Here is a 12,524-nt window from a genome sequence, read left to right on the forward strand (position 1 = left end):
GAATAGTGGCATTGTAAAGCGCTTTGGGTGCCTTGAAAAGTGCTATATAAATCCAATCCATTATTAGTTAATGGCTGACTTGATGATCGCAAGGTGACAAAGTCCATGTGGCAGCAAAAAAAAAATCATCACCCCTCCTCCACTGTTAGTGACAGTTGGCAGAGGTATTTGTGTGGATACGTTGTGTTTGTCATCCATCCATTTTCTGTCACTTATATGGGTTTTGGTCTCTGGGGCAGCAGTTTCAGCAGAGAAGTCCAGGCGTCCCTCACCACAGCCACCTCCTCTCAACCAGGGGGACACAGATCAGTACAGCATTCTCCTCACTGTAAACGCCGCCCCGATCCATCTGTCATTCTTGTGTTCACTTGTGAACAACACCCTGGGATTCCTAACTCCTCCACTTGGGCCAGTAGCTGGTCCCTGACCCAGAGTGGGCACTCCACTCTCTTCTGGCTGAGAACCACGGTCTCGGACTTGGAGGTGCTAATTGGAGGAAAACACATCGGGGATGCAGAGGTCAAGGACAGAAGAGAAGAAAAAAGGTGACGGTGAGACAGCGGAGGCTCGAAGCGAGGAGGAGGTTTAAACCGTGTCTGCCGTCTATCGTGATGGGAAATGTGCGATCGTTGGCAAGTAAAATCGACGAGCTCTCAGCACTGGTACGGAGTCAGAGGGAATACCGAGAGTGTAGCCTGATGTGTTTCACCGAATCATGGCTGCACCAGGTCATTCCCGATGAGAATGCTTCCGTGGAAGGCTTCCACACTGTTCGGGCGGACAGGGACAGCATCGCTAGCGGTAAGCGTAAAGGAGGTGGGCTTGCTGTTTTAGTTAACAACCGGTGGTGTAACCCTGCCAACATAACAATCAAAGAAAGGATTTGTTGCCCGGACACTGAACTGTGTGCTGTTGGACTCAGGCCGTATTATTTACCCAGGGAATTCTCTCACGTCATCTTGGTGGCTGTTTATGTTCCCCCCTCTGCTAACCCCACAGCTGCATGTGACACTATCCACTCTGCCATAGCTCGGCTACAGACTCAGCACCCGAGTGCCTTTATTGTGATCTCGGGTGACTTCAACCATGTATCACTGGACAATACACTACCAACATTCAAACAATATGTGGACTGTCCCACCAGGGGAGAGAAAACTTTAGACTTACTGTATGCTAACGTCAAGGATGCATACAGCTCCTCCTCCCTCCCCCCACTTGGTAGGTCAGATCATAACCTCATTCAGGACGATCTGATTTCCTCGTGTCAGCATTGTTCCCACATCATCATAATTAATGTTGTTCCAGGTTCAACATTGCAAGTGACCAATCACCTTCTTGTGACGTCATTCCTTTGCGACTTCGAAATACCCGCCTTCGAGTATTTCGAAATACAAGTGAAGAAGCGAAAAACCGCTGCCTGTCCGCCGAATTTGAAGTCAATTTAGGATACTTTCCTTTAATAAACGGTAAGCATTATACATATGTTCCTCACTTGGCTTGCTGTTTGTTTGCTAGCGATAGGCTACTTGACAACAGCATTAGCTAACCAGTGTTCTCTAGACCAGCGTTCCCCAACTTTTTGGGTGTTTCGTGGCCCGGGGGTTGGGTCAGGCAAAATTGCAGTAGCTTCCCTGATCATTTTACAAACATAAGTGAAGAGAATCTGGACTAAAAGGCCTAGACTTATGGTTGTGTGCTGAATCTATGAATCAAACTATCACCTGGAAACATAATTAACTGGTCCATAGCTGTGAAACTGGACATAAGTAATTGATTCTATGGAGATTAACAGTAATCCAGAAATTTACAAATTTGTCCTGGTACATCGCGTAAATGTTGTCCCAGGGACATCGCGTAAATGTTGTCCCTGGGACATTGTGTAAATGTTGTCCCTGGGACATCATGTAGAATTTGCCCTGGGACATCGTGTAGATGTTGTCCCTGGGACATCGTGTAAATGTTGTCCCTGGGACATCGTGTAAATGTTGTCCCTGGGACATCGTGTAAATGTTGTCCCTGGGACATCGTGTAGATGTTGTCCCTGGGACATCGTGTAGATGTTGTCCCTGGGACATCGTGTAAATGTTGTCCCAGGGACATCGTGTGATAGCTTGTAAATAATGGAATGAAAATTATTGATTGTTATTAACTTGTGAAAAAGAAGTGTAACAAATCCACATGTTATGTTCTTACACCCTTACAGAAACTGTGACTCCTTCACAATGTCAGGTAAATGTCAACTCATGTTGAATAATCAACCAATCAAGCCTTTTATTATCACATGCAATGTTACACGTACAACTGCAATGAAAATTTCACCCCCTTCTGACCATACATATATTGCTTAAACATCACATTGGGAAGACAGGTCGGAAACAGTTAGGAAGGTCAGAAAATAATTTAATTAATAGATGAGGGAGGAGGAGAAAAAAGAACTACAACCAGACAAAGCTCCTAGAAGACTGAAATGGATGATGGTTGCAGCATGCAAAAAGAAAATGATATCTGTTGACTACAGCATATGCTTTCTCACAGATTACCTTGTGGGAGTAGCTGGACCAAACTCTATTGGTATTTCAAGTTTGAAATCCCTGTTTGACCAGACTAACATTTCAGATGAGGTACCTCTTGACATAAAAATCCTTTTATGTTGTCATAAAACTAATGTTAAATTCTGCTTTAAATACACTTTATTGTACAATTTACTTAATGAATCGTATTCCTTAGTTCTGTTTTTATTTATATGTATTTATTTATTTGTTTTATAAGGTAATAGATGGCCTAATCTATTTGCAGTGTGAGGTATGTTGAAAAGCTTGTTTGATCATAATGACATAGCATGTTTACGTTTTTTGTAATGTATTTGAAAACATAGGTGTATTTATGTTATTTTTATAGAATTTCCCTCACATTTATCCAATACCAAGCCAAATCACTGGAAAAATTTTGGATGGGTCCACAAGAGCACAAAGTGCATACTTTTTGAAGGTATGACTTGGACTGTGGTAACTATGTTCTTATCACAAAGGGTTTATAAGTTGCCACTATAAACAAACAGCATTTTCCAAAATTGAAGCCTTGTCAGAAGAACCTGAAAAATACCTTTCTGAAACCTTTTCTGTGTAAAGACTTGTTCAAAAGCAATGCACACAGATTAAAACATTTCTGTCTTGGCCAACTGATAAAGAACACCAAAAATTGAGTGGTGCGTGTTGAGTCTGTGGTCTTGATTTGTTTTGTACACACTATAGAAATTAATTAATGTAAACCAAAAATGACACTTTCTATATGTTTGTGTATCTGCAGAATTAATTACAAGTCTCACCTGACAAGCTTTTGCAGTTTTGCAGTGTCATTCTTGACAGAAAAACATACTTGTCACATTCTTTTTATTTCCAGAAAAACATCTTTCAGATGTATGAGAAATTGATTGGAGCCTGTCTGGAAAACGGCAGCCACTGGACCTTGTTTGTAAGTTGCACAGATTTTGCACTCTCTCTAGTGCATGATACTTTTCAGTGTCCCTCATTAGGAAAGCTCAAGGCCCAAGCCTACCATATCCATCTTTTTACAAAACAGTTTTGTGATATACCCAAGAGGACCATAGTCTATATGAATTCATTTGGCGAGTCGGAGGTCAGAAAAAGTGCGGTGTTGAAAAACTGGAGGTAATTAATTAACATATTTAACATAACATATTTAATTTAATTGAAATCATTACCGAACGTGGTTATTGATTTCTCTATATGCTTTTTATTTGTAATAACTGCGATCTCTCAGCTCATTTGCTTCAGCAAGAGGCTGCGCTGGAGAGTGGACCTTGTCACATGTGAGCCACCCACATCAACAGGATGGGAACTCATGTGGAGTGCATGTCATAATGGTACTGAAAACTATAGCTTTAACCTATATAAGTAATGTTTACATTTTTGCCTATTCAGTTTTTAAAGCCTTAGAGGCAGGATGGTAAAATCTCAATTTTTTTTGTAGATTGAACCATTTCAGCAGTAATGCTTTGCTTTGGTTGCTCTGTTTTTTGTTTTTTTTCTCGGGGGGTGGGGTGGGGGGGTTAAAAACAAACAAACATTTCTTTGTTAATCTAATTCTTTTTGTTCTTTTTTTTTTTTTTTTTCTTCTTCTTCGTCAATTATTAGTTTGCCCAATCTCTCATTGACGGTAAAACACAAGTGGAGTAGTACAACACTGAAATCACAAAGCTCAGGTCCCGACTTTGCCACTACTTATTTTCCTCAAATAGGTAAAGATAAAATTAGCTGCCTTCTTTTTCTCTAACATTGGAAAATGTAACTTGTACTTAAACAAATTATATTTTGCAGATCGAACTAGGAAGTGCAGTCAGTGCTGGTGTGTGATTGCAGCCAAAGACCGGGTACACTATGACATGTCCTTAGCCATATAGATTGTTTATTTAATGGACTTTGTTCATTTGTTTTTTGTTTGTTTATTTCTTCTTCTTTTTTTTCTTTTTTTTAATTCACAGGTGCAGTGCCAGAAATGTGGTGCATACAAGCACATGCGTTGTTCAAAGTCTGTTTGTGGCATCTGTATCTTCTGTGAGAGTAAGTCACAATATAACTAAACAATGTCCAAAAATGTTTAAAGTGAAATTTTTTTCGTAATTTTGCCTTTGCACACCAGGACTGTGTAATTAAAGTGGACGTTTCAAGATCCAGTTTTTACACAAAACTATTTTAGACATAACTGTGTCGTATTGTGGGGATTTCTCTTCACAATTAAATTGATATAGTGCTGTTTATATCATTCTTCTTTATGTAACAGCACAGTGCAGCACAGCAGAGGGAAAGGAGTTGTGCAGCATAGTGGGTGGCTATACAGGAGGAGCAATAGAAGTAGCCAGTGAAGAATGTCATCAGGGAAAGCATCAGGCAGCGAATGACAAAGGAAAAGTTCCTAAGGGAGAGAACATCTCCAGCAAATCGACAAGTAACAGTGAGATAGGAAGACTGACAGTCAGAGATGAAGGTACACAGACTGAAAGAGATGAAGGTACACAGACTGAAGACAACGAAAAAGAAGCAGAAGTATACGGCACAAGTCTGAGTACAGATAATGCTGCTGCTGATGATGTTGACAGGATCGATGCAGATACAGAATTCCAAACTGATTCAGAAGGAACTAGTACAGTTTACAGAGTGCATGGTCGCTTATCTGTACCAAGCTCAAAAAAGAAAACCTACACAATAACAGAAGACGAGATCAAGCGCAGAATCAACGCAGAGAACATGTCAGTTCATGTTTTCAGAGGTTTGATTGGGGTAGGTATACATTTCGTGATTTTGATGTCACCTGAAATAAATCCAGGTTACTCGTATCAATGAAGTGACAATGTGGCTGGAAATTGTGCATTTGCTGCAACATATACACAATTACACCATGTAAACAAAAGCATTTAACTTTGTGCGCGTGTGTGTGTCTCTCTCTGCTCTTTTGGTGTTTGCACTTTTTCTTTTTTAGGGCCGTAAAGCCAAACTGCCCGCAATGATTCTTGACAGGCCTAAGAAGGCCAAAACTAAAGTAACAGTGTTTAGTGTTCTGAGTGAAGAGGAGGCTGGGGAGCTAGCCCTCGGGTTTGCCGGAAGATTGGCCTGCGATGTCACAACAGACATGGTCTGTAAAGGCATCGACCATTCAAGTGCTGATATGACAAAGTAAGTTAGTAAAACAATATGAAAGTTGTATCTTTTTTGGTATTATTTGTCATTTCCCCGTATTTGGGTTATTGGTGTAACATTGTTAATCTTACTTTCTAATAACAGACAGACTCTTCTCAAAATCAAACACAATCTTAAACATGAGCTGACTGATTCCTCAACCTTCAGTTTGCTGACACACACCTTTGGCCCCGCTGCACTGGATTCTGTCATTTCATTCCTGTGTGAAAAACTTTATCTTGTCTCTTAAATAATGAAACCTTTTGTGACTTTTGTTTGTTCTGTAAATCAGAATCTTGAAAAGTGTTCATTGTTGTTCTAAGTTTGTGTTAACTATTTGGCAAAAATGATTGGTTCCTAATCCAAACAGCATAATGACTGTTCTAACACATATCTTAAAAATGCTACAAAGAAAATTATCACATATGTTTCAATATGAATGTAATTGTGTCACACTCGGTTTGTAGTAGCTTTCCTGTTTTATTTTGAGTTTTGGTATGTTTACACTGTTATTTTTATTTCCCGTGTGTTCGTCTTCCCTTATTACTTTTACTGTATTTAATTAGTCTGATTTAATAACTTATAATTATTTACTTTCCAGTGTGTATATATGCTCCTCGTTTGGATTATTGTTTGTTTGAGTTCTGCCTGTCTTTTCTATTAAAGATTTGGACTTTTGGACTATTAGTGGACCTCATAGGTTTTTATTCTGTTCAATTGGTAATTGACTGGGTTTAATTTAGTGGCCTGGAAAACAGGCCGGAGGGGTCTGGTCATTTTAACCCCCTAAGACCCGAAATCTTCCATGGCATGCATTTTTAATTTCTCTTTGATATTTGGGCCGATTGGAACCCGATGAATGTAAAAAGAAAGAATTACCAGGTTTTGTTTTTTTTACCTAATTTTTGTTTCTGAGAAAAATGAGAGCCACATATGAGGACATTAATTTGAAATTTCGATAGAACAGTTGCAGTATAATGTCCTCATAACTGTATATCAGGCACTTGTTGATCAAGATTTAGTATTTTGGTCTAAATAACCCAAAATGTGATGTCCACATGTGTGGATGCCAGGCCTGAGTAAAGTGTTAGAGCTATTTATACCTATGTAAACTTTTATACACTGGTTTTTACCTGTCTTGTTTCAGAAAGGTTTAAAAGGGTAATGTCCACAGTTTATTTGTTTATTTATTTGTTTGAATTCAACATATTTTATTAAAGTAATTGAGCTTGAACACAGAAAAAACTGAATCAAATAATCATAAAATCAAATCACTTGCACTATACTGAAGTCTAATCTACTCTGAGCTAATGCCGGTTTCCAACACTAATGATTGGGTGAAGGAGAGAGATGAGGGTGTGCACGGCCACTGGTGCTCTTATCCCTGTTCTTTGTGATACAATCCAACAGGAAAGCAGTCAAACCCTTGGACATTAGCCAAGTTAACGTTCACAAATATATACACACAGAGGAACTCTGAGCCCCAATGTCAGCATTAGCACAAACATGCCACTTCATACCAAATCTCAGTGTGAGGTCAGGTGTTAGTCTCATTCCATTATTCTGGCTATATTTTCTTACTCATTACTCTTAAACTTATACTTAAGACTAACTATTAACAAAATCACACCCCAATAACTCTGTTATTACACTTTGTATTTAATCATAAAAAGGCTGGATGTTGAAACCTTTTACTTCTATTTTGTATGAGCCAGGATTCTCAACAGCTGATACTCTATGTCCAAAAAGTAACAGGTATCGTTTTATGGAGCAAAAAACTTAAGAGCGCATATTTTATAAATAATACCAACAATTACAAATGCAGACCTTTAATAGTAATAAGTAATCCTTTATTTATAATGCATAGCAATATAAAAATAGTAACATATGAAAATATTACAATGGGCACAGATGAATTTGTATCAAAAACAGCAACCAAGCCAAAGTAATGAATAACACACATAAATAACAACTGCTTGAGAGACCAAACAATTTCTTTTCATCTGTTCCTTGGCAGAAAGTTAAGACAGCTATTCAGCTTTAGGTTTCAATAAACAGAAGTAATGGATGCAGTCCCTTTGAAATGTCACACAAAAGTCTACTTGTGCATATACTTAGCTTTAACTCTTCTCTTTTTTGTTTTGTATTCCAAAAGGTTTTCATTTTCTCCAGAGGATGTCTCTCTTTCAGTGGTTATCGACTGTTCACATTCATTTTCAGACTGTTGGAATGTCGATGCTGGCCGAACGTTTCTTGCTAGAATACAATGGCCTAATTTTGCGTGCATTATCTGTCATCTTTATTTCGTACTGGCATATACTTTTGCCTACTTGTTTTGTTTTTAAGACATTTGTATGCAGTTCATCTATCATTGCAGTAATACCCTCTGGAATGAATGCCCACTGTTTAACTGTGTCTAAAACAGCATTTAGTTTTCAAACTGCATCTTCTGTGCATTTTTTGTCTGTGCTTTCAACTACAGGAGTGTCATTCAAAGTTGATAGAGGACTTTTCAGAGAGTTTTTCATTTATTTAAAATGGCTACAAGCCACCTTCAGGCAAGCACATGTGTTATAGTGAGAGAACGTACAACAAGTGCACTGAAGTGTTTCAGCCGATGCAAAAAAACACAGATTTCCAAACAAACTTGGCATTTTTATCACTTTCAAGTCCTCACAGTGTACAAAGTAATGCCTTTCTTTCACTGCAATTCTTGCCAAGGTCTGTTTCCATGTTTGGATAGATGTCATTGTCAGCCTCTGCTAATTTTGCAAGTAACACTAGATGCTTGCAAAGAAGTCCTCGTAAGCCATATGTACAGTTGCAGTAGGACTCAACAGGGCAGACATCATACACCATGTCTTCTCTTGACTCAGATGGGACTTGATATGCATTAACTCCATGGCTGTTCTTGACTGTAATTTTAAGAGCCCAACCACTTTCCATCAGTCTTGAAGCAGAGTCTGAAACTTGAGACAAGGTGTCAGCAAACCTGTTTTTCATGCGGCCCACATCTTGCAGGGTTTTTATGACTGAGAAGTAGTCGTCGGCCTTCCCTAGGAGCACTTCAATCAGATCATCCAGACGCCTATTCTTGTAGCCAGATAAAAACTGGTATTTCAGGCGGTGGAAAAATCTGAAAAACAGTTATTTGAAATGATTAGTAACTGTAATTGAAGGAATTTAAAGTTTTAATCAAGACTGTATTATTTTTTAAAAAATTGGAAAACCTATTGCACACGTCTTTTATAAAGGAATGCTCTGTGCCGGTTTAGCTGATTTAGGCAAATCCACCTACTCTGTTTTTTGTTGTGATAACATAAAAAACGCTGCTAGAATTTAAAGGATTTGCCTAAAACTTGTTCTGGCAATGACATGACGAACCTACTCAGTTTAGCCTCTTGGATTAAAGCATAATATCTTTTTTTCAGCAATACAATTGAATGAGGTCAAAATAATAAATCATACCTTTCAATCACATTGTTTGTTTCAGAACGAGCGTGACTGAACCGACGGCCGTAGTCACACCACATGTGGCCAATGCCTTCCCAGTGCTTCTGAAAATACTGGCACACCAAAGGGTATTGCTTAAATGTCTGGCAGAACTCTGCTGATGTGGCTTTAAAGTCGTCCTCCTAAGAGAATTGGATGCAACAGAATATATTTCAATCCATTTAACAGACCTATTGAAATCTTTAATATTATGTATTGAAGCCCTTTTCCTTTTATTGAATAACATTAAGAATTTTAAGTTATTAATAATATGTCGTGTTTTTGTATTAAGAAGCAATTATTTCTTCCCTTACAATGGCTAAGAAGGAACACTAAACCTATAAGCATATTTGGTTTCAGCATCTGTCTGTGAAAGAATCCCACTCACAAGTTCTACTGCACAGTGGGTGACACAATGATGTTCTGCACAGCTTAAGTACTTGTTTTGATAAGCAAGATAAGAAGCCAGTTTTAGAAATTGTTTCAAAAATCTATTTTGTATCTCTCTGTAACTTTTTTTAGCAACTGAAAGTTATTATGCTCTTAGTGTAATCAAGAAATCAAAATGTGAAATAGACAAATTACACTTACAGATGTGCAAGCTTTCAGCTTACAAAAGAAAGAAATGATTTCATTTCTCTTTTGGGTGTTAGAAAGCCCATGGACCCCGGACTCTGATTTTGAAAGCCATCGATTAACAGCCTGTGAATGTAAGAGAAAAAAAGTTAATCTGGAGAGAGAGACAGAGGAGCAGCTGTACAAAAAGCATAAAAGAAAGCTGACGTCCAAAAATAACTTTGTCACTCACTGGACAAGAGGACCTGTGCGTTACAGAAATCAACCAGGCAAACGTATTTTTAAATGTCAAAAAGAGCTTTGGGAAGCAGCCACCAGAAGATGAGTGCACTGTGGTCTTAAATGGATGGACATAGTCACTCAACATTTTATCCCTTTATATTCATTAACCTGAGTAGTTGAATATCACAATGAGGCAAATCATAACAACAGGACCCTGTTGTAAAAATGTGTTTCAGGTGCATCTTAGACAACGTGAAAAGAAAACAATGTGGTTTACCTGCAAGACATGGTACCAGCATAGAAGGATAGCTGACTCTGGAAAAACCTTCTGCAAAGCATTTATTTCCGCAAAGTCTTTGTCAACCATAAATGCTCTACAGAAAAAAAGAAAACACTAAATGAGATTAAACAGTATGAAAATGTTTTTGCTATCTCAAAGCACCACTTCAATGCCAAATTAAACATTTCAACTCACAAGTAGATATATAAAATACTGCATACAGCCTATAGGAATAACTTTAACAACTGGAAAGGAAAGTTTTTTGCAGCCCATGCTGCAGCTATAGCATTAGATTCTGGCATGTTATAACTTTTTTGAAAAGGAATTATTTCAAAATTAATAGCTGTCAATGTATTATTTACCTCGGGGAAGTTGGGAAATGCTCACAAACTATTCCAAGAACAGTTTCCAGGGTTTTCTGACTTTCGTTGCTGACAATAGCATAGGCCACAGGGACTCCATGCCCATGATCATCTCTTACAACAAGTGTGAATAAGGGAAATGAATACTGGTTAACGCAGTGCGTGGTGTCAACAAATACTAACTGTTTTGCATAGTTCTCCATGTTTGATTTCATTACAGGTGTCTGCAAAACAATCATTAGTTCTTGGTCAGATGTGTATGGTTGATAGAAGAGAACATGTTCTTGATGTTTTCCATTAAGTAAGGTATGTACACATTGACTGTCTCCACAGTTAAAGTGCTTCTTCCTCATCATGCAGGTTCTAACACTGTCAATGTCACGTGGTGTGACAAAATGCTCTCTGTTGTGAAGATCTCTGTGTCCATGTTCTTTGGCCCATTTATGACATTCGGTTAGTATGATGGCTGGCTTAGTTCCAAGGGAAAGCAGTTCCTCAATCTTCCTCCTCAAATCACTGGAAATATTGTTGAAATGTGCGTCTTTTGGGTCCGAAGGATCATGCCCATCATGCTTATCATATGTACGCTGCACGATGACTGTGTGGTCTTTCCAACATTTGAGTACTTTAAATGAAACATAGGCCTTACAGCCCACTGCTCTGTAGCTGTTTCGACTTTTTCCCCCAGCTCTGATGCAGTTGAATTTGTAATAGTCTCTTTTCCTGTCTTTACCTGAGGCAACATTTAAACATTTATAATGTCCATGAAGGGTTAATGAGTTCAATTTTTCTAACACAACACTGAATGGGTCCTCCTGGCATTGTGACACATGCACACAAAGTTGTGTGTCTTTTCCAGTTCTTTTTTTTTTCGTCATTCAGAACACTTCTTCTAATTATGTCGTCCATTTCTGGTGGAAAAATAACGAAGGTTTAATTAGTCAATATTCATTAATTCATTTTAACTTGTTGTGGGGTTTTTTGCAATACAATGTAAATATTAAATATAATATTAAAATATATATATATATATAAAATAATATAAAACAAACAGGGGCTAAAAGAAGCTAAACTTTCATATGGTATGTCTCTGGCAACTTTAACACGATGTCCCAGGGACAACATTTACGCGATGTCCCTGGGACAACATTTACGCGATGTACCAGGACAAATTTGTAAATTTCTGGATTACTGTTAATCTCCATAGAATCAAGAACTCATGTCCAGTTTCACAGCTATGGACCAGTTAATTATGTTTCCAGGTGATAGTTTGATTCATAGATTCAGCACACAACCATAAGTCTAGGCCTTTTAGTCCAGATTCTCTTCACTTATGTTTGTAAAATGATCAGGGAAGCTACTGCAATTTTGCCTGACCCAACCCCCGGGCCACGAAACACCCAAAAAGTTGGGGAACGCTGGCCTAGAGAACACTGGTTAGCTAATGCTGTTGTCAAGTAGCCTATCGCTAGCAAACAAACAGCAAGCCAAGTGAGGAACATATGTATAATGCTTACCGTTTATTAAAGGAAAGTATCCTAAATTGACTTCAAATTCGGCGGACAGGCGGCGGTTTTTCGCTTCTTCACTTGTATTTCGAAATACTCGAAGGCGGGTATTTCGAAGTCGCAAAGGAATGACGTCACAAGAAGGTGATTGGTCACTTGCAATGTTGAACCTGGAACAACATTAATTATGATGATGTGGGAACAATGCTGACACGAGGAAATCAGATCGTCCACCTGATTCACCTCACCCCCCCGCTATGTGCCAATTGTGAGGAGGGAACCTGTGACCACCAGGACTGTTAGGAGGTGGTCAGAGGAGGCAATAGCGGAACTACAGGGCTGTTTCGAGGTGACCGACTGGGAAACACTCTGTGAGCCTCACGCCGAGGAC

General features: G+C 38.6%; 2 protein-coding genes across 4 annotated transcripts; one reads left to right on the forward strand and one right to left on the reverse strand.

The window, feature by feature from the left end:
* Positions 1 to 4,200: 4,200 nt before the first annotated feature.
* On the forward strand, positions 4,201 to 5,943 carry LOC113030924 (uncharacterized). The gene is made up of 6 exons (XM_026182733.1): positions 4,201 to 4,258; positions 4,338 to 4,390; positions 4,502 to 4,580; positions 4,801 to 5,297; positions 5,497 to 5,690; positions 5,799 to 5,943. The coding sequence occupies exons 3-6, from the start codon at positions 4,535 to 4,537 to the stop codon at positions 5,941 to 5,943; spliced, it is 882 nt and encodes a 293-aa protein (XP_026038518.1). The 5' UTR covers positions 4,201 to 4,258; positions 4,338 to 4,390; positions 4,502 to 4,534.
* Positions 5,944 to 6,920: 977 nt separating this feature from the next.
* On the reverse strand, positions 6,921 to 12,323 carry LOC113030289 (uncharacterized). 3 transcript variants are annotated; one of them, XM_026181598.1, is made up of 6 exons: positions 12,143 to 12,323; positions 10,626 to 11,536; positions 10,261 to 10,357; positions 9,777 to 9,887; positions 9,162 to 9,328; positions 6,921 to 8,829 (listed from the first exon to the last, which is right to left on the reverse strand). In XM_026181598.1, the coding sequence occupies exons 2-6, from the start codon at positions 11,501 to 11,503 to the stop codon at positions 8,367 to 8,369; spliced, it is 1,716 nt and encodes a 571-aa protein (XP_026037383.1). In that variant the 5' UTR covers positions 11,504 to 11,536; positions 12,143 to 12,323; the 3' UTR covers positions 6,921 to 8,366. The 3 variants fall into 3 exon arrangements, with proteins under 3 accessions (XP_026037383.1, XP_026037385.1, XP_026037384.1); XM_026181600.1 differs by lacking the exon at positions 10,626 to 11,536; XM_026181599.1 differs by having other exon boundaries at positions 10,261 to 11,536.
* Between the last annotated feature and the right edge of the window lie 201 nt (positions 12,324 to 12,524).

The sequence above is a fragment of the Astatotilapia calliptera genome, chromosome 10 (genome assembly GCF_900246225.1).
Source record: "Astatotilapia calliptera chromosome 10, fAstCal1.2, whole genome shotgun sequence".
In the NCBI taxonomy this organism is placed as follows: domain Eukaryota; kingdom Metazoa; phylum Chordata; class Actinopteri; order Cichliformes; family Cichlidae; genus Astatotilapia; species Astatotilapia calliptera.